Genomic DNA, 22,009 nt, shown 5'->3' on the forward strand with positions numbered 1-22,009 from the left:
GCAGTGCCTGCATGCCCAGTCCAGTACCAGGCACGTGTCCCCAGCTTCTCACCAGCTGCTGGGGAGCTGGCGCCCCCTGGTGTCTGGCCTGAGCAACTCCAGCACCAGGCGGCCTTACCAGCCACAGAAGATGCTGCCGGGACCAGAGAAGCCAGAGGTGGCAGCGTTCTTCCTTGCTGTTCAGGTTTTCCAGGTATTCCCAGAGAGGGCGGAGGAAGAAAGGCGATGAAGCACATCAGATCGAGAATTTACCGGGCGAGTATTGGCTGGGGACTCCCCAGGCGTGTCCTCACCATCCATCCATCCACGGGGAAGGTGTGTGCTCTCCTTCCCAGCTGTTCAGGACTCAGGGAGACACAGCTCTGGAGTCCACTCTGGGGCATTCCTTCAGAGAGCAGCGGGGCTCAGGCAAGGGGTTGTTTCAGAGAGCAGCGGGGCTCAGGCAAGGGGTTGTTTCAGAGAGCAGCGGGGCTCAGGCAAGGGGTTGTTCCCCCGCATCCCCGTGAGGCAGCGCCAGGATCCGAACCTGTGTTCCCCGATTCTGCTGCCTGATCAAAAACACCTGCTTGGAGGTTCATCACCCCGTGCAGAAAATGATAGAATATCAATGATGTCCACTCCTGGACCCTCACTCCGGGCAAGTCTGGGGCTCGGTGGACCCACAGAATGGAGCTGAGTTTAGAACAGAGCAAGGTGAGGTGCCGGAGGGAACTGAACTGACCGAAAGCCACCGTTGCTCCGGAACACGGGGTCTGGCATGCTACGGGTGCTCCGTAAATGCTAGCGGTTGTGGGGTGTGTTCAAATGGCTTCCTGGGTTCCTGGGTGTCCTCCAGAAGCTACAGGGCATGCGCCTTTATCACTATCCTTGTGGAGCAAAAGCAAGGACAAAAGCTCCCAGCCTTTGGAAGCTGGACCGGTCCCCCAAGGGGCATGTTTGCCTGGCAGGAAAGGACTCCAGTCCCAGCAGCAAATTCTGCACCAGGCGACAGGAAACCTGGTTTTCCCTGTGTGTGATCCCCCGTTTTCCCCCAGGGGTTCCATGGGTTTTCAGGCGGTGACAAGGAGACAAGGTCAGTCTCCCCCGTCACAGCTAAGTGATGGTTCACACACCACTGTTCATGGAGTGAATTCATGTAGAACGAGGCAGCTGGCACGCTGGTGGATTTCTTAACTGGTACTTCAGAAGGAGCCTCAGTTCCAGCACTTTTCGTAAAACACTGGGTGTACGGGGGGTAGGGCGCTCTGGTGTTCACATGACACATCACCTCATCCAAAGCAGCTCGGGGCCGTGGTGGTCCCAACCAGGGACTGTGTGGCTCTTCACAAAGCCAGGCTCCGAAACTGGAGCAGGTTGAGGGGAACCACAGAACAGAGAGAAAGAGTCGGGAACAGGCCAGGCCCAGTCGAAGGCGGGACTGTCCCCGAAACAACACAGCAAGAGGTGAGTCAAGGTGGGGTCGTACCTTGCGAGAACCCACAGAATAATCAGCGCAGGTCGTGCACTTGTATTAACAATCGTGTGTTCACTTTACTGTTAGTATTGTGGCTCATTTTGTATGAAGCATATTGACTTTTTCTAAAGGTTTAAATACGCAAATATCAGTCATTTCCTTAGTCTCAGCATTCTGGCTAAGTATTGTACGTGAAATCAGCCTCATCCTAAAGAAAAACCATTCACAAGGTGAGTGCAAAATGAAAACTGTAACAGGCAAGATCGTCAACCGCCCATGTGGACATTTTCAGGTGTAGGCTCAATCGTCATTCAAGAATCCCTCATTTGTGAATTTGCTTACTTGCTAAAATCTAGTTGTAACCCCCAAATCAATACTAGCAGCATTTTGATGACCAAAAGAATGGCAGAAAATTTGAGTCCCCCCTACCATTCTCAGATGAGGTGGAACAGGGCTCCAAAGACGCAGTAAATATTTGGAAAAAAAATGTATAATTTATTTGTACAATATTTCACAATTGAATTTGACACTTTTAAAAAAGATACAAAACAGAAGACAAAGGAGGGGGGGCATCACATAAATAAAAAGAAGCACTAAGGAAGGAACACATTCTCAGCGTGACAGGCTTTTTGAGATCTGGCTTAAGGAGCAGGTACCTCAGTGCTGCGTGTCTGGAAGGCCCCCGGGGACACTGCTGTCACTGAGGCACGTGCAGTGCGGCCCCCTGGGAATGGGGCTGTACGAACTACCATTGCAAGGTTAAGTCCCAGCAGCAGAATCATCATTTCACTCTTGGAAACCAGTGTGCGTGAGGGGAGGCCGAATACCGGGGGAGGCAGTGCTCAGAGCACAACTTTCACAAGTCCCCACGCGGCAATTCAAGCGTGGCCCTTCCCCCAGGGGAAACCTAAGGGGCCACAGGGAGTCCAAAATCACCTTTCTGTTCTTTGTCGCAAGCACAGGTGCTGTTCGTCAGCAAACTCACTGATAGAACATGAAATTAGGAGCCAGTCACTTTGTAAAAGCAGCTCGAATTGGCCACCATTCATTCTTGGCAAGGACAATGGTTACCAGAACCAAGTGTGAGGACTAGAGGTGTTGTCACAGCCAAGATTCCAAGAGCACTGAGGTAGTAACGTATGGAAACAGTGTATCTTTAATCACACATCCCTGATTTCCCCAGGTGACCTCAATTTCCTGTGATTAGCGGGCCTGAAGAGGGTCAGCATGGCACCCCACTCGGCCCCCCTGTGAGGACCATGGGGGAGTGCTCACCCCCAAGGAGGCTGGGGGGAGAACCAAGGAGGAGGGAGGCGGGTAAGGCGGACCTCCCTGGGCGGAGCCCTACCCAACAGGCGGTGGCCACCTGTCCCAGCAGTGCTCAGGGGTGAACACGTCTGGCTCCGTCTACACTCTCACCCCCGCGAGAAGAAAAAAAAGGTTTCTGATGCCCTTTCAAGTGACTTATCAAGTCATCACCCATGAAGGGCTGGTCCCTTTATTTCCAGCCACCATCTGGGGCTGCTAAGAAGGCACTAAAAATGGTCAGTGAAAATTCTTGTAGGGAGACAGGCCCTGGGGCTACCCCAGGTGGTCCTCCCTAGCGATGGCCACAGAGGGTGGCTCCTGCTGGTCCCACCCGGCTTTCTCCCTTCTATCTCAAGCTGTCCAGCAGCTGAGAGGTCACCAGCCCCCTGTGCATCCAAAACCGGCCCCCGGATGGGCTCAGAAGGAAGACCCCAGTGGGCGGGTGCACCTCTCTGCTCTGCGTTGCCTTGGGCACCCACGCCCAGCCCGGCCGGACAGTCGTCTTGGACAAGAGGCCAGGGAGCATGGGCTCTGGGGGAGCACCTGTGGCCTGCACAGAACCGTGGAGAGCGCCAAAGACAGTCAAGTTCACTATTTAATAAAAATGAGAGGACCTTTGAATCATCTCTAAAAATACATTATGCACAGGGAATTAAAAACCAGCCCTTTCATTTCCTTGTAGGATGGCATCAAGGACAAGGCTGTGTGGATTAGCTGTTTGCCTGTTCAAAAAGGAAAAAGAAATGCTGTTATTTTCTTAAGACAAACAAACGTAGAAAATCATCCCCCCACTCCCCCCAGATTGACGCGAGGCACTTATACACCGAATAGGCACGCTTCATAGGACAAAGGGAGTTTTCTCCCCCTCTACAGCATGAAGGTGAAGGAGTCCAGCTGACAATGCCAGGCGTGGAGGGAGGCGGGAACGTGGGGTGTGTGAGGAAGCAAACCGCTTAGCACGGCTGGGACACAGCCCTTCCCTGGGAAAATCAAGCTTGACTTAGCCACCGAGAGGCAAGCGTTTCATCATCCTGGCTGTCTACCTGTAGTTTCTCCTGCTCCCAGCCTTTCACTCCGAGCTCTGGTCCGGCATGCCCTGCTCTCTCCCACACTGGACACACAGTCCACCCCTTCGCTTGGCTCACCACCCTTGAGCTGTCGGGGACCCCTACCCTGTCCAGGACTATCCCAGCCCTCAGCTTCTCTCCACCGTGCAGCCCCTCCCAGGACAGTTCCGTGGTCTATTTCCAGCACCCAGCCCTTTGCCAGGGGTGGACTGGCCAGCCACTATGGTCGTTTAAAGGTGTTAGGTTCCATGGTTTCACTTGGGGGCCATGTCAGGCAATGCCCTCTGGCCTGGCCCCTCCCTCCGCAGACCGGAGACTTGAGAGGAGGCTAGCTAGAACTTCTCTTTCACCAGCTACCCGGCCTTAGAAAGGGTGAAGACTGCCCGTCCTGGAGCCCTTGAGATGGAGAGCGATCTTGTGGCCCAAGGGCTGGGCAGTGCCCGAGGGGAGGGTTCTGCTCAGAAGTGGTCAGGCTGGGAGTCTGAGTGGGCAGGACTGCAGGGAGCTCCTGGGACCTGGTCTTCACAGCCTTTTTGGTACCAGAGAGCTCCAGCTGCTCCTTCACCCCCCAAACGGGGACTTGATCAGGGAGCACTCAATAGCCCAGAAAACGACCGGGCACCGTCACGACTCAGCTAGCTACTTTGCATCCCTTTGCTCTCTGCCCATCACCGGATGTTTGATTCAATGAGCCACGCCAAAGGGTTGACTGACTGTATGTCCAGTGTGAGCGAGCAAGCCGTACCCGGCCAGAGCACGGCGTGAAAGGCTGGGTGGCAGGTGGGGCCAGAAGTAAGTGTGGTCAGCAGAGCACAGGCCCAAGTGCAGAATTAGCCTGCCAAGTGGAGCCCCGTCAGCAATGACGGTGAACTCCGGGGGTCGGGGGATGCTAGCTGCAAACCGTGGTTAAGGGAGGCAGCGTTTACACCACGCCGATGGGGATGGATGGTCAGCATTAGCTTCCTGCAGTGGGACCACACCTCGTAGGCATCTGGGCTTTGACATGAGTGACAGACCTCAATCAGAAAGAAGGTGGGAAAGTTACCCTCATTTGTCGATAGATCCAGTCTGTAAATACTGTCACGTTTCCGTACACTCCTGGTCTGTTAGCCTTGGCACAGCCAGACCCCCAGCTGGTGTCCCCAATCAACCACCAGACGCTGCTCTTCAAAGTGACCAGAGGACCGCCACTGTCACCCTGAGGGACGGAGAGCAGAACTTCAGACCACAGCCACACTGACCTTGCACAGAGCGGGGATGGGGGGTGCCTCAGTTATGAGTGGGAGTATGTGGGTTTCACGTTTCCTCCAAGGAGGTCACAGTAACATAATCCCACAGAAACTAGATCAGCGACTAATTTTAGTCTACGTCGGCCAGCTAAGAGTTACTAAATAAACTGGTGTCCGTATTTTAAAATTGACAAAATACTTATTTCAGTTCCACGGACACGCTGACAAAATAAAATCCTTTTGGAGGAGGCACGGCACATGGGCAGTGTTCGTGATACAAAAGCATTCACACCATTACCGTTGCTGCCATCACTCCCCACAGCTGCCCCAGAGCTGGCTCCGTGTCCCAGGGACATGGGACCCTGTCTCCCGTGGGGGCAGAGGGGTTCTCCTCATCCACTCAGTGGGGTAGGCAAGGCCCAAAGGTTGAATACGGTCGCAATTACCTGGCAGGAATCAATGGTCCCCTGCAGATACCCTGCGCAGATCATGGCGGGCGTGATCAGGTTATTGTAGACGTATTTGCTGTTGCATTGCCAGGGCTCAATGAGGGGAACCCTGACGGCGTTCAGCACCTCCGACGTTTTCCCTAAAACAGACGATACTGTCAGTGCTGACAGCAGCTCTCACAGGAAGAGGGACTTCGCCCTGGAGAGGTCCCACTGCAGACACCAGACAGGTGGCCACATCCCTCCCGCTCCTGCCCTCCTGCTCCCAAGCCCAGGGCACCCGGCTCATCCTCCGGCTGGCATCCTTCGTGCATCTCTAGGGTTTGGTTTCCGGGGGGGACGTCCTGCCTCGGGAGCTATGGACCCCCACCTGTGTTCTAGAATCACCCTCTCTCATCACCCGGCGACTTGGTTCTGCAGGATCAATTTTCTTCGTTCCTCACGGGACCATCCCGGGTGCACAAGGAGCTCCTGTGTTTCTCACCTTAAACCGCCCTTTCTCGACCCCACGCCACCCTCCATGCGCTGCCTCACTTCTCGAACTCTTATAAACAGTTGTGGGCACTTGGTGTCCCTATTCTTCTCTCCCACCTGTCTACCTCCATGTGGATGTTGTCTGGGCACCACGGGCTTACAGTGCGGAATCAGAACCTGGCAGGGACACCCCTCTGCCCCACAGCCTCACCATCCATAGCCCCTGGCTCAGGCAGTGGCACCACCCCCCTCCCCGGGGGCTCCCATCACAAAACTCGAGGCCATCCTCCCACCCAGGACCTCTCACCCTCTGTCCCACTGACATTCATTCCACCAGCAGATCTGGCGGCCCAATGGGCTCGGTCTCTCCACTTCCATGCCCACCACCCAGATCTGAGCCGCCATCTTGTCACGGAGGGCCCCTCACCATCCTGTTCTGTCTACTCTCGCCCCCACTCCTTCCCTGACTCCCCATACAGCCATTACACCACGTCATAGCCCTTCTGTTCCTTAAACATTCTCGTCATTCAGTACTCAGCTCAAATGTCACCTCTTTCAAGAAGCCTTCCCTGACCACCCCCCGCCTTCAAACCCGTCTGGCCCTGACTGTCACACCCTCTGCTATTGGAAAACACGTGGTTCAGTTTCCTGTTTGTCTGACCACATCCGGCCCCAGACATCCACACAAGAAGGTCAAGTTTCCAAGGGCAGAAATTTCTTTCTTATTTTGTTCACTGGTGCATTTGTTCCCACCGTAGTAGGTGCTACACAAGCATCTGTTGATTTTCTGTTTCATCTCTGCTGCTATGAAGCCTTGCTTGTAGCTGTGAGGCTCAACCACAGTAACTTCCTTTAGATGAGATGGCAGGAGAACCCCCACCGCCACTGTCTCCCCAGATGCCCCCACATCTCCCAGCCCTTGTACTCTGCACCTCGTTCTAAAGGATTTGTTGTGTGTGTGCCCTAAACATTTTTCGAAGGATGCAAACAATATACAAAACGCTTCTTTACACCACTAAACACTTCCAACACTTCACAAAAATGAAACAGCCAGATTTCACACAAAATTTTTCCATTTGAAAAATGTTAGGTGAGATGAAAGCAAATTAGAACTTCAGGAAGCTGGCCTTTGCTGGGTGTCTAGTTGCTTCTCCCTCTCTGTGGAATCAGGGCAGGAGGACAAAGGCTTTGGGCAGCCGGCAGCCAGCCATCACTGGTCATGCGAGCCCATTTTCCCCGAGGCCGTTATCTCTCAGCCATCAAAGGGCAGTGACTTCCAGGGTGGCTCTTTGGCAACAATGGGAACCAAACACGGGGTGATTTTATGCCTCTCACACCGATACAGCCTTTATCCTTCAAAAAGTAGTTTCCACACATTGTTCCGTTTGATCTTAATATGAACGTGGTGTATTAGGTAGGGCAGGTAGGGTTTCCCCCATTTAGCAGATGGGGAAACCAAGGCACGAAGACTGAGGGAATTGCCCAAAGTCATCCAATCATTTAGTAGTAGGACCACGATTGAAACCCAGACTTCCCACTTCAAACTCAAGCTCTGTTCCACGGGACCTGCAGACCCACGTGCCCACGAGCCTCACCTTTCTCGTAGGTGGCACCCCACCCGGAAATCCAGCAGGACTGTGTGGGCTCCAACATCAAGCCCGGGTTGGGCAGACACACGGGTTTCACTCTGTCTGTTTTGAGAAGAAAAGGCACCATGAGCTGGTCAGGTCCAGCCGAAGGCCACGGGTGACGGTCTCCACCTGGACCTTCCCCACGTGTGCACCGCTGGGCCTGGCACCACCACTGTCCTGCCCAAGGGAAACCCGATTCCAACGGATCCTGGCACCCCGATTTTACATCCCTGCCAGACCCCTCCTAACAGGCAAGACATTTCCCTCGGGAATTTATAAGTTATGTGACTTACAAGTAGAATTATTTGCTAGCTCTGTTTCCAAAAATACACAATTAACGTTTCTTCAAACTTAGTCTTCAAGAAATAGAAATTAAAGCCGGCCGAGGGGCTCAGTTGGTTAAGAGCTCGCTCAAGAGTGTGAGCTCTGAGCAACAGCGGTTCGATTGCCGGCCCGAGCTGAGCTGCCGCTGAGCTGCCAACAGGTGGCAGGATGGCTCAGCTCAAAACAAACAAACAAAAGAAATAGAAATTACAAATACACAATGTCTCCAGGTGAGAGAGGGTGGAAAAGACACACCTGTGGCAGTGGCCAAAGAGCTGATGGGTGCTGCCCGCTTGCACCTGGGAGACCCGTATTAGAGGTACTTCCCACAGATGGTTTCCTATGTCTGCGTTGCTTCTGAACTTGAATGCAAACACCTTGAGGGGAGGGATGGAGTTTTGCTTCTTCTGTATCTACCTGGGGCTGGGGCATCCTGGATTCTTGGGGCCCAAATAAGAAGCTAAGGGAAAGTCTGTTTTTTATTGTCTTAAGTTGTTTTTTGAAGTATTTTATTTCCTGGATTTATGTGAAAAAATAAAGTGTCTTTAGAAATTATAGACCAGTTCTCAACTGGAGACATCTCTGCTTGTCATACCTGGTGAGGGGAGTTGGGGGGTAGCTCCTGGCACCTGTGGGCAGAGGCCAGGGTGCTGCTAAACGCCCTACGGCACACAGGACAACCTCCACCACAGAGGATTACCGGCCCCAGACGTCAGCGATGCTGTGGGTGAAACCCTTTTCTAGCCCTTCACACCTTGATTAGGTCATCACTCCACACAGAAGCAAAACGTGGTGGTTACTGCTTCCCTCGATGTCGGGCACATTTTAGGGTAATCTGGCCTCTGCTGAGCACCCTTCTATCAGCACGCCACCCTAACTCAACACAAATCTCTCACTTCCATTTATCACAGCGTGTTCTACTTCCAATCAACCTCTCCTTAAGATTTGGCCAAAACTGTTCGCACCCCCGAGCCCCACACACCAAGGTACGTACCATTAAAAGTGAGAGGGGTCTGCAGCTTCATAAGCGCGATGTCATTGTTCTTGCTCTTCGAGTCATAATTCGGATGAGAAATCACTTTTTCCACCCGGTACCCGTTTCCATAGAACATGAAAGATTGTCTCAAAATCCCTGCGAAGGCCGTCCAATACCGTGGGTTGTTAAGAGGTCTGGAAGACAAAGATGAATGGCGCTCAGCAGATCAGAACCACAAGCAGGAAACCCTCATGCGACGGTGGGAGCCACGTGTCCCAGGGGTGACACCGCTCACCAGAAGCCACAGAGACTGGTGAGGTGACAGGCTGTCCTCGGTCCCCACGGCCCCACAGCCTCGCCCATTGCTTCATGGATCACTCCTGTGCCTGCCCCCCCTCAAATCCTCACAATTCCGAGAACACTTTTTCTTGGGCCTGAATGCCTGCTGAGGTTTCAAAGCCCACTTGGGTCTTAACTATCTTTAGATGCTACGGCGTTTCCTGGCACACAGTGGGGGCTTAATACATGCATAGTGATGAACAGACTCCAGGTCCGCCAGCCATCAAGGCGTTACTTTTAGGTAGGGGTTTCCCTTTAAGAGGACCCCACATATAAGCAAGCCATCAGGGCCCCGTGCAGGGAAAGGAGGGTACTAAACGCCGCTTCCTTCGACCTGCACAGCAGCCCTTGGGAGGAGACAGCACACCTGTCTCAAGGTGCTGATGCTACGGGCAGGTGGCCTTGAGGGAACCGCCCGAGGCCACACAGCCGAGCCAGGCCCAGCGCTGGTGAGTGTTTTCTCCAGAATAGATGTGTGACCAAAAAAGAAAAAAGGAGGGGACAGTATCTGCCACAAAAGCTAACGCTCTAAGCTATGCCTCCCCTCGCCATTCCCAACCTGTCTGAGTGGCGACACTGTGACCAAGGACGATTAACTGAGGCCATGGGGACCCTTCCGGCAGGGCAGTGAGGACCCTGAGCGTGTCTGAGTGTGCCTCCTCCAGAGTCAGCCATCCAAGGGAGATCAGGGCTCCAGAGAGGGCAGCAGGAGACTGTGACACCCTGGTCCCACCCTCTGTGCCCAGAACCCTGCATGCAGTGGACACCCCGTGAATAATTGTGAAGGGGGGGCCTGACCACATGCTTCACGCGCATTGGCTCATCTGCCCTCCCACTGACTCCCCGAAGCAGGTGCCATTAGAACCCCCACTTATAGGGGCCGGCCAAGTGGCGCGTCGGTTAACAGCTGGCTTGGGACGCCAGAGGGCCCCGGTTCAGATCCCACACATTGAGGGCCAGTGACACTGCCCTCCACAGCTAAGATGCTGAACAACAGCTCAACCTGGAGCTGGGCTGCCATGAGTCGCCGGCGACGGCGTAGGCTGCAGTCCCTGCTGCAGTGGGTTGCCATGGGCTACCGTGTGTAGCCAGCAGCCAGCGTGAGCAGCCAGCAGCTGCAGTGAGCGGCCGTCCAGAAGCCGGCGACTGATCTGCCTCACCCAGGAAGAGCACAATGATGGTGCCAACTTGGGCCAGTGAAGCAACGTCCTCCACAACTAGACTGAAGAACAAAAGGACAGCAACTTGTCTGTTCCCCTTCCCCCAATTCCCCAGCGCTGTTCCCATCCCCCAATTCCCCAATAAAAATCTTTAAAAAAAAAAAAGAACCTCCACTTATACACCAGGAAACCGGAGCTTGAAGAGGTCAAAGGCGTCGCTCAAGGTCACAGCCACAGAACCACCTCCAAACCCAGGCGCCCTGATGCCCACCGAGAACATACTCTTCCACGCAGTGAGCCGCTGTCACGATCCACTCGGGGGTGATGATGGAGCCTCCGCAGACGTGGACCCCCTGGACGTGCAGGCTGACCTGCCAGGGCCAGTCCCCCAGGGCCGCGCTCGTCCCACCCACGATCCGACTCTGGCGGCTCATCTTCGTGTTGACCCCACATTCTGCAGGCGACAAGCACAACTCAGTGTCTGGTGAGCAGAATCCGGGCCACCCAGCCCCATCCCGATGCCCACCACGCAGCGTGCGCCCAGACGACCCCCATCCCAAAGGTCCCGCCAGGCTGGTAGACGACTGTTGCCACCTCTCATCCTGTTTGTCTGGGGTCTGACTTTTAGAGAACGTGTTCTGGTCTCTTTTTGCTTGTGGGGGGAGAGGACACCCCTCCAGCACCCCTGAGCCACCCCAGGAAACAGAACTTCTGCCGACACTGTGTGACTGCAGACACCTAGCTGGGCGTCCTGGATAACAAAGTCCCTGGGATGTCCTTGAGTCTTAGAGGGACTGAACGCTCAGAGGCCCAAGATTCCAGAAGAAAGCGGAGGCGGGCTTTTCTCGTGTGTGCAGGTCTCGTGCCCCATGAGGAGGCCAGCAGGGCTGGAGGGCGGGGCGGGCACCATGCCCTCCTGGTACCTAAAGGAGCGTGAGCAGGGCCCGCCTGGGAAGTTACTGCCAGGACCACTGGGACGTGTGTGCACCAGGGGCATCTGCTGGCCTCACCTCTTCAATGAGCAAAGCTGAGCTTCAGGATGAAGACCTCATGGGGACGAGGACAGGGCCGTCCCACAGAAGGGAGCACAGGGACGGGGCCTTTCTTACTGAGCAAAGGTTTGGGACTACAAGTGATCCAAACACAGAGCGGGGCACCCTCAGGCCTCCAATACCACCTGGGGGGGGCACACATCCCCAAAGACACAGGGCATACACGTCTGAAGGGACAGGATGTCTCCTGTTTAGAAGCACAAAGGAAAGCCAAGACTTACCGATACAGCGTAAGGAAACCACTGTTTTTGAAGAACAGACATCGCTAAAAAAGAAGAGGGGAAACTGTGGTCACAATAAATGAGGTGACACTTGACTCTCAAAATACTTAGAAAGGAATATTTTCTTGTGATGTCCTCACTCCCCTGCCTCCTCAGACATAGAAGGGTCCATGATTGAAGGCTCGAATATGGAGAGTAAACGTACACGGGGGACAGTGGCGAAGAGCAGACCCTGAGGACGGGGTTCAAACCCCAGCTGGGTGGCCACGGGTAAGTTACTTAAACGCTCCGTGCCTCAGTTTCCCCATCTGCAGAATGGGCTGATAACAGCACCACCAACCCGTAGGTGGTTGTGAGAGTAAGCTCGCAGTAATGTCAGCCATTGTTTTTATTCTTGGGGTTGCAAATCATCCTCTCATGTTGGCAGGAAGCCATTTGTAGACTTTGGTTTCCTATGACTGCTTTACATTACTTGCACAGAAAACAATACAATCAAGTATTTGCCCGGAAGCAGAAGAAAAGTCTCTCGTTTGGGAGTCAAACATTGCAGGTGACAAAGGAAAAAGAATAATTAAGCCTTCTGTCGGAAAGTGAATTCTCCTCCTCGTGCACCGAGGCGAGAAACTGTCCTGACATCCAGGCGTTCACAGCTGGCCACGTTCCACTGAACACCAGCAATTTCCTGGGGCACCAGCTTCGGACCCGACCACTGTTGGAAATGCGGCAGGACACAAACAAACCCTCTGCATCGTCCTGTCCGGACAGACACACCGTGAACCTGGTCCAATCACAGCGGCCGTCAGCCCCCTCCCTCGGCAGTAGCACGAGTGACTGCGGCTCCTTTGCCAGTCCCAGAGGGGCCTGGCTTCACGCCACCCACCATCTCAAAAAAAAAACATTAAGCTACCAATCCAGGAGTCACCCTCGCTTCCTGACGGCATCCAATCCACGGTAAAGCCCTGCTTCTTGGAACCTTCCCCGAAATGACCCAACAGAAGCCCAAATCCTAAATAAGTCCTTTACGACACCTTCCTACTGAGATGCCTCGCGGTTCCCAAGACGGCAGGTGGGTCCTGGTGGTCTTTGGCTGAGGGTATCGGCCATGCCAAGAGGAGACATATGCCCATGAGGAGATGTTTTCTAAGAACCGTAAGGTCTATTCTCCTTACACGAAAACAGCGGCATCTGGACACACAGCGGCCCCTCAGGCCAGCCCCACCAGGAGCAGAGAGATCGGGACCAAAGGACGCCTTCGGAAAGCAAAAGGAAAGGCGTCCTCCACCCTGCCACGTATACAGGACACCACGTGCCAGGTGGTGACCGCTTTCCTCCATATGCACCAGCCACCTTGTGAGACGCCAAGGCTCTCACCAAGGGTTGGCAGCCTTCCCTCCACTGCTCAGCCCTGAATCCGTGTAACCACGGAAGACAAAGAAACACTCAGCGTTTACAAAGAGCCCAGGCACCTGTGTTTAGCTTCTCTGGTGAGCAAACCACAGCCTTGCTGTTTTGATGGGTCCACCTGGCCATGCACACCCCTCCTCCTGGGCTCACCCTGTCACATTCCCCCTGAGACAGACAGGCTCCGCGGAAGTCAGTGCCCCGGACACCTCAGCCAGAGGCCGCCAGGAATGCAAACCTGCCAGCCTCCCACTCACAGGAAAGGAGGGGCTGCGTGATTAGCTCATCCTCCCCCAAAACAGCACCTGGCAGGTGGGGAGGTGATGGCCTGGCTGGCCACCTGGGGAGGAGTGACAGGGACCTGGGGGCCCAGGAAGTCTTGTGCAAAGGACACTGTCTTTTACACCAGAGAACGTCCAGATAATAATGATCCTAGGAAGACTGAAGCATTTTAAACACAAGCAAAACAAAACGAGTAGTTTAAGCCCACCCTTCTCCCCCAATCTCCTAACCAGTTAAGCCATCAATCATGTGACCTGTTCTTTGGGTTTATTTCCATCCACAGGATACACGGTGACCCACCCAGGACCACAAGTCAGCTTGGAGGCACAGGAACGTTGGTTGAACTGAACTAGCCACTCGCCTTCCCCGGCCCTCGCCTTCCCCAGCCCTCGCCCTCCCCAGCTCTCGCCTTCCCTACTCCACACTGGGCATCCTCTGTCACTGGGGTTGGGGCTGGGGACCAACCCTCACTGCTGCCTGGGACTGAGGGGGTTCCTGGATGGTGGGACTTCCAGTGCTGAAACCGGCAAAGTCCTGGGCAACCAGGATGAGTTGGTCACCCCGCTGGGACCCCGAGGTGCTCTCCCGGATTCCTAGAGACACTCCCCGACATGCAGTAGGGACATCTCTAAGGTCTAGAGTGTGAAGAAAATCAACAATGTGGACTCTCAGTTTTGCAGTGTCATGCAACAGCATTGAGGGCAGGGGGCACAAACGAAACGGCGCCTACCTGGCACCTGAGCCGCTTCCCCAGAAGGAACCCCGAGCCGCTCAGGGTGATGGTCCTGCTTGGAGTCCCACCTCCTCGTGATGGGAGGCTCACCACGCCTGGCGTCACAGCTCAGAGAAATCAGACTCAGGACACCCGTTCCCCAGGACGCCCCCAGACACTCATATCGTTTCCAAGGAGAAAAGAAATCACCCCTACCTGTGGTAGAGTTTCTTATAGAGATCGGTGTTGCCGGCGCTTACGTTCAGCTTCATAAAGCTGGTGGCCCCACTGTCATCCACTATTCCTTGGCTGGAGTAAAAACTATTCCTACAAGAGGCAGAAAACCGTATTTAAAATGATGGTCAGTGGTAAGCAGTCACACATCTGATGCTATCGCAGTATGTCTCTTGTATGGTGTTCGGATTAAGAGAAACGCCTTTAGCATTTTGGAAAATGAAATCCCAAATTCTAATCCAATGACTATTACAACCCTCTTTCAATCCCATAACCCAGAAGTGTCAGGTAAAAGTCCCCTGTCGGTCCTGTTTCTAATCTAGTTTGGGTTTGGGTAAAGAAATGATGAGAACAAGGAAGTGTGAGCACATACGACCTAACAAAATGTACAGGAGTTAAAACGCCCCCAGGTATAGATACAGGTCCTGAACCATGATGGCGGCTTCACTGTGTCATTCGGCCCTGCGATGTGGGGGTGGCATTTTGAAGTATTTCACCAGCTGAGATGCCAACTTTCTTATCAAGAGGTCATTCATTTTGAGAACTGGCATATAGAGAACACCCTAGAATGGCATGGAAGTCACACTGGGTCACCCCCACGGAAGAGAAGGTGGTAACAAAATCACGCAGTCTTTCCCCGCAAGGCCAGAGGGCAGCCTAGCACTCCCCAGAGAGGCTTCGGTGAGCCCTGGCTGGGACTCTCTGTGTGGGGGGGACTCCGGGGGGGGGGACTCCCTCCCTCCTGCCCCCTCCCCTGTGGCTGTGTGCAGGAACGAATTCTCCTACATATGTCTCATGAGCAGTTCTCTCCTGCTCAAAAGCCTTCAGTGCCTCCACGTGCATGCAGCGAAGGTTGCATGCATGCTGTGAAGGTCATGCAGGTGTCCCTGCTCGCCTCCCCCATCCAGCCTGCCCCACTCACCCCCCCACCCCCACACCCCACCAGGGAGGCCCTCGGTCAGCATCCTGGACCCTGCTGACCACAGCGCTGGATGGTCCTCAGTAACCAGGAGTGGATGGAGGTCAAGGCAGGGCTGGGTGGCAGGGGCGACACTCAGCGGACTCAGGGAGAGAGCAGGGGTGGATGTGATGGGCAAAGTCCCATCTGCTGGTTTCCCTGATCAGCTTTGGAAAGGAGACAGCTTTTGGCAGGGGTGTGTGTGGAGGGCAGGGGAACAGAGACAAGCACTGGTCTCACGTTTCTGCTGCCTGTCACCGCCACCACAGCCCCGCAGCGCCACCCCGAGGCCGCGGGGCCCCGGGCTCACCTGTAGCCCATGTCCTGGCACGCCGCCCTCCCGTAGTTTTCACTCCAGTCGTCTTGGCACACGGGGTGCCAGGACTTCCTCTGGGACGAGTACACCTGAAGGATGAAGTTGGGTCCGTAGAGGCGAACTGCACAAAGGGAGACGCTCGGTGAGCTTCGGACAATTGTCCCCACTGTCCCGTGAGCCGCACCCTCTGCCAGGACACACAGGCTTGGAGGTGGCAGTGCTGGGTTCCCTCTCCCCAGGCGCAGACCACACACGAGGGACGCCGACAAGCTATTCTTTCCTGCTAGAAAGCGCTCTTTACCCAAAATAGCTGAAAACAGACACGGCTTGTTCACAGGTGTTCGCCGGCAGCATTGCTCACAGGAGCCTTGAAAAGGTGGAAGCAACCTGGGTGCCCGTCAACAGATGGCGCACAGTCTATGGTCCATGCACACAGTGGAATACTATTCGGCCATGAAAGGGACAGCGTGAGGGGACCCTGAAGACAGTGTGCTGAGAGACAGAAGCCAGTCACAAGTGCTACATACTCTCTGATGCCATTTCTATGAAATGTCTAGGGTAGGAAACCCACAAAGACCAAAAGTATCCTAGTGGTTGCTTAGGACCTGGGGGAGGCGTAGGAGGGTCGGTAGGGGGCGGTAGTTTAAGACTTCCTCCTGAAGTGATAAAAATATTCTAAACTTGACTGCAGTAATGGCTGCACATATGCGTGACTACACGAAAACCATGGAATTGAATATTTGAAAAGGGTGAATTTCATGGTATGCAAATTATAGCTTGATAAGACTATTTTAAAGAAATAAATGAGTAAGATAAAAGGTTTTTTGAAAAATGCTCTTTCAACAATCGCTCTGAGCAAGTCGACTATCTCTCTCTTTCTCCCGCGCCTTTCTCTCTCTCTCTCTCCCCGTCTCTCTCTCTCCCCCTGTCTCTCTCTCCCCCACCTCACCCTCCCCCAACCCCTGTACCTGGCAGAGCGCCCAGGGATGTGTTGAGTACCTGGTGTAACACTCAGCCTCTAAATTCACCGTTTAGGTGAAACAACCACAGCTCTTTTGTTTAGAGATAAAACTTTATGTAGACAGAGTAAGTCCCTCCCCATCCCACCCCCTCATCTCTCTCCCGAGAGGTAGCCACAACCCCGAATTCTGAGAACCCTTCAGTGTGAGGGAGAACACAAGTGGGTATTCAGAGTGGACGTCTTCTTGGATTAACCAGGGGCTTATGTAAAACTGTGTGGGCTCAGAGTGTCAAATGAGGCCCCGGCTTTTCTCAGGCTTATTGTCGCCTCCCGGCTGCAGCCCAACTCACTGGACAGCGTGGCTGACATTCCTCCGTGAAATACCAGCCGTGGTCTGATTATTTCCCAATGCTTCTGTGATGACTGACCCCACATGTCACCTGTGCGCTCGCCAAGTGTGATGTGAGTGGATAAACAAGCCTACCGCAGCCAGACAACGGAGTACTATTCAGCTAAAAGGAAGTGAGCTCTCAGGCCAGGAAGAGACATGGGGAAAAGCTTAAAACGCACCTCACTAAGAGAGCAAAGTCAATCTGTAAAGGCTACGTAACGTATGATTCCAAATATACAAGACGTTCTGTAAAAGGCAACACCACGGTTAAGTAAAAAGATGAGTGGTCGCCCGGGGCTGGGGGAGGGCACGCAGCACAGAGGATTTGTAGGGCAGTGAACCAACTCTGGGATATTGTGAGGATGGAGACCTGTCTTTATACATGTCTGCAAACCCACGGTCCAAAAGTAAATACATTGTGCATTGTCTACAGCACCAGGCGTGAGCCCTGCTGTCACTAAGGACTTGCATTAATAATAATGTACCAACACTGGCTCAATTGGAATGCAGGGTGTTAAAAACGGGCAACTGTGGGGGGATGGGGACTCTACCATCTACCCTAAAAAACAGAATCTGTTAAAAATTTTAAAGTAACCAGAATTAAAGATACTTCGAAAATTAAAAATAAAACTGACACTGACGTGGTAGAAGGTAAGGGAGACATTCCGTTCTTGATCTGCGGATAGTTTGGGGGATTTTTTTTCCCCTTCCAACTATCTGCATTCAAACGCTAACTGGGAAAAGGTGACAGGTGATCACCAGCGATGCAGCTGGTCTCAGGCAGGCTTTGCTTTAAGCATTAGGAATGTTTTTCAGCTTTCCTGAGGTTTAATTGACGAATAAAAACTGTATATATTCAAGGTGTACAGCTAGGTGCTTTGATGCCCCTATGCATAGTGAAATGATCACTGCAGTCAATTAACATATCCATCACCTCACAGGGTTACCATTCTTCCTCCTTCCTTCCCTCCCTTCCTCCCTTCCTTCCTTCCTCCCTCATTTTTTCCTTCTTCCTTCCTTCTTGTGGTGAGAAACACTTATATCTGCCCTCTTAGCAAATCTCAAGTGCCCAAAACAGTATGTGAACTGTGTCGCCTCAAGTGGTTTTTCCATTTCGCTCTGACACTTGGATGCTCACAGAAAGCGTAGCAACAGACGTAGAAAGTGAGTTAATGTTAAGAATACATACATATGCACTCGCCCCTTGGAAAAGAAGCTCTGCACACTTTCTTGACCGGCTCCCATGGCCGGCGGCACTCTTCAGTATCGGCAGGACAGATTAAAAGCACCTCACACATGTGTTCTCGCTAATATAGGACACACACAACGTCACGTTCATCTGCGTTGTTTTACATGAACAATCGATGTGGAAGTTAGATCATCCCACACGGAGGAGGACCTAGCAAGTTATAAATGCTCAAGCCCTCCGACCCGGCAGTTTACTTCTGGGAACACTTCCTACAATGTGCTCTTGTGCTTGGTGCATGCGTGTGACAGCAAAAGGTCCCCAGGGAAGAGACAGCACCCAGGGCCCGTCCGTGTGCAGGAGCACCGCCAGCAGACGGGAGAGGGAGACGTGGCTTCCAGGATGTGGCTGCCACCAAGTGCAAGTGCGGGAGAGTCAGTTGGATGGTGAGCATTGGGAAGTGGGGGGATTAAGCATGCAAACATTATTTGTTATTCTATGCAAATACTCTCTGGAAGGAGAAGCAAGAAACTCATATTAGTTGCCCTTAAAAAAAAAAAAGTGATGGGCTGATGAACAGGAGTGTGTGTGAGCATATGTATGAATGTGTGTGTGAGTGTGTGTGTATGAATGTGTGTGAGTGCGTGTGCGTGTGTGTGTGTGAGTGTGTGTGTATGAATGTGTGTGTGAGTGCATGTGCGTGTGTGTGTGTGTATGAATGTGTGAGTGTGTGTGTGAGTGTGTGTGTATGAGTGTGTGTGTGAGTGTGAGTGTGTGTGCATGTGTGCGTGAGTGTGTGCGAGTGTGCGAGGTTGTGAGTGTGTGTGTGCATGAGTGTGAGTGTGTGTGTGTGTGTGTGTGTGTGTGTGTGTGTGTGTGGTCGTGAGAGTTAGGAAAACAACCCAGCCCTTTCCCTCCCCTGTTGTCTTTGTTTCTTGTGTGTGTCCTTTATACTTTCACAAAACACTTCACTTCTGACACTTCTGGTCACCAGATGTGCGGGGGAGCGTTCCCCTACACCAAGCAATTCTCCGCACCAGCCGGGTGATCTGCCATTACATTCTGACACTGCCTACCTGGAGACAGCGCCAGATCCCGCAGGTTAAGGGCTCATCCCCACAGGACTGCTCCCGCCCCACTTCAGAAGCCAGTCGCAGTTCAGGTTGTCACCTGTGCTTCTGACTGACTGGCCATAAGTCAGGTTCCCACGGCCCCCTCCTCAGGTCGATTGATTTGGTAGAGGGCATCACAGAACTTAGGAAAACACGCTTCCGTTACTGGTTTACTAGAAAAAGATGTGACAGAGGACCCAGATGAACACGCAGATGGAGACATGGGGAGGGTGGGGCCCATGGAAGCGCCACCTCCCAGGTCTCCCACGTGCTCACCCACCCGGAAGCTCCCCGACCCCCACGCTGCTGGGATTGATGGAGGCTGCCTCACTAGGCACGTTTGGTGAACCCCATGTTCAGCCCTCCTTCCTTCTGGGGTGGCATTGAACATCCCCAGCCTCTGACCATGGCTTGTCCTTTCTGGTGACCAGCCGTCATTAGGAGCCACCCAGGTGCCTCCCAGAGTCACCTCATCAGAACAAAGACACTCCTCACCCAGGAAATTAGCAGGGTTTCAGGAGCCCTGTGCCAGGAACTGGGGCCAAAGACCAAACATTAGAACTAAAGGTGCTCCTAGTGATCTTACCACTTCGGAAATTACCAGGTTTCAGGAGCTTCGTGCCAGGACCTGGGGGCAGACCCCAATATATACTTTCTATTATCTCACAGCGTGTGAGTGTATATAGGCGTGCGTGAGTGCGTGAGTGTGTATGAGAGCACAGTCAGGGAGATGAGACCTTTTACTGCATATTCGCGTATAGTAACTCGAGTGTTTAAATAAATACAGCTTCAATATTAAGGCGAGAGAAAGCGACTCCAGGTCACAAAATGACACGGTCCTGCTGGGGTTGACTTACGCAAGCGCATGCGCACACGTTCGGGAAAACATCAAAACCCACTCCGCCTCACACCGTAACCACACTCTGCTCAACCTCAAAAGCTCCCTCCTTTATTTAAGAAAATGGTGACAAACATATTATCGCTCAAATAAAGGCAAGATACTCCGCGGAAAGTTTAAGAAGTGAGCAAGTCACGTGCAAGTACCAACAATCTCCAGGCGGCCGGGAAGCAGGCAAGGCTACCTCAGGAGCTCCTGGTACAGGGACCGAGGCCTCACCCCGCAGTCCAGGGGACCACGTAGGGCGACCCCAAGGCCCAGGCTGCCTCTCGGAGGAAGCCACGAGCCAGGACCGACCATACATCCCACACAGGGACTGTGACCTGGAAACGGGGACGCACAGGAAAAGAAACCTCGCCGGGGATGGTCGCAGGAGAAGAAAAAATGACCATAAAGCGCACACGGTCTTTCTCCAGCATTAAGTGTGTGAAACGTTATCAGCTCGCAGAGGACAAGCCTTTAACTCCGGGTGTGAGTATATGTGGACATCAGCTCGACTCCCAGGCTCAAACATCATTTTCCCTGTTACAGCCTGTTACACGGCATGCTCGCAACTTTACACTGAAAACTGCTCCTTCTCACTGCCATGTGGCGACACCCTGTGGCAGTAGGGAGAGTGCATGTCACAGTGACCCTGGGCCTGTTGGGTGGTTCCCACCGGCTGTGTGATGTGGGGCCGGGAGCACACCGTCTCTGAGCCTGTCTCCTCATCTGCCAATCGGGGTTAACCCAAAGCTCCAGTAGGGACTGATGACATGATAGATCAGCGTGGGGGACACGAGCCTGCACTGACATGCTCCGTGCATGGTGGACCCCAGGTGCCCGAGTCCCCTGGGCAACGCAGTGCCTTCCCAAGCCCGAGTGCACTGTCCCCTGACTTACCACATCGGTTCTCGTCCTCCCCGCTGGGGCAATGCAGGACCCCGTCACACCAGTGAGAGGCGCTGACGCAGGTCCCCGAGGAGCCACACTCGATCCCGGATACCGAGCACTTGTTTTCCACTTGCAGAGAGAGGAGCGAGACGCTAGTCAGGCTCAGGAACCAACAGAACCGCCTGGCACCCACCCAAATCCCGCCGTCCACCCCACATAACAGAGGGGAAAACCTTTCCCCTTAATTTGAAAAGGAGTCTGTGCTGCCCACGTCTCAAAGGAACCAGGCTGGAGGCTCATCCATATCAGGGCCAGTGGGAAGGACTTCCAGCCTTGCATTTGCACAGCTCCCCACTTTCTCTCTGCCACCCAGGTGGCTCCTGTGAGCCTGCACTGCCCCAGGCTGATGGCAGAGGCTGCGCTGGGCTTCAAGAAGGTGGCAGGAGAGGGCACGGCCAGCCTGAAGCAGCCACTGCTGGGCACTGTGATAAAGGAGACCAGGTGTGGCCCCAAGGTGGGGAACCTGTGCTCATGAGTGCCAGGTGGTGCCTAGTGCCCCAAACCACTGGGTAAACGCAAATGCTTCTCCCAGCGTGTGTCAACACCACACAAGTGGCATAAGACTGTGATATCCCATAGATTAGGACAAAGCATGCAACCCAGACAAGATCGCCTGCTTCCAAGAATGGTTAATCACGCATCACCATAACTCAAGAGAAGCAGAGAAGACAGCTCGTCTTATAAGACAGAAGCTTCAGGCAGGGCTGCGGGAGGGTCCCTTGCCCAGCGAGCAGGGCTCCTGTGAGCTTGGCACCCGGGACAGGCCGGGCACCCGGCACCCGCCTCTCATCGCCCTCTCCAGCTTCAGGGGAGACACTCCACTTACTGAATTTCCAGAGCAAGACAGCGGCCACCACTGCTCCCACGAGGACCGCCCCCAGGGAGAAGGTGATGCACAGCACTTTCTTAGTCCCTGAGAAAAAGAAACGCGTTTACAAGTTA

General features: G+C 53.7%; 1 protein-coding gene across 1 annotated transcript; it reads right to left on the bottom strand.

The window, feature by feature from the left end:
* Positions 1 to 792: 792 nt before the first annotated feature.
* Positions 793 to 21,979, bottom strand: TMPRSS2 (transmembrane serine protease 2). Its single transcript, XM_019626040.1, has 11 exons — positions 21,894 to 21,979; positions 21,017 to 21,136; positions 15,581 to 15,707; positions 14,295 to 14,405; positions 11,684 to 11,727; positions 10,693 to 10,864; positions 8,930 to 9,105; positions 7,576 to 7,671; positions 5,504 to 5,646; positions 4,874 to 5,026; positions 793 to 3,483 (listed from the first exon to the last, which is right to left on the bottom strand). Coding segments are annotated over exons 1-11 (1,155 nt in total). The 5' UTR covers positions 21,895 to 21,979; the 3' UTR covers positions 793 to 3,471.
* Between the last annotated feature and the right edge of the window lie 30 nt (positions 21,980 to 22,009).

The sequence above is a fragment of the Hipposideros armiger genome, unplaced genomic scaffold (genome assembly GCF_001890085.2).
Source record: "Hipposideros armiger isolate ML-2016 unplaced genomic scaffold, ASM189008v1 scaffold_653, whole genome shotgun sequence".
In the NCBI taxonomy this organism is placed as follows: Eukaryota; Metazoa; Chordata; class Mammalia; order Chiroptera; family Hipposideridae; genus Hipposideros; species Hipposideros armiger.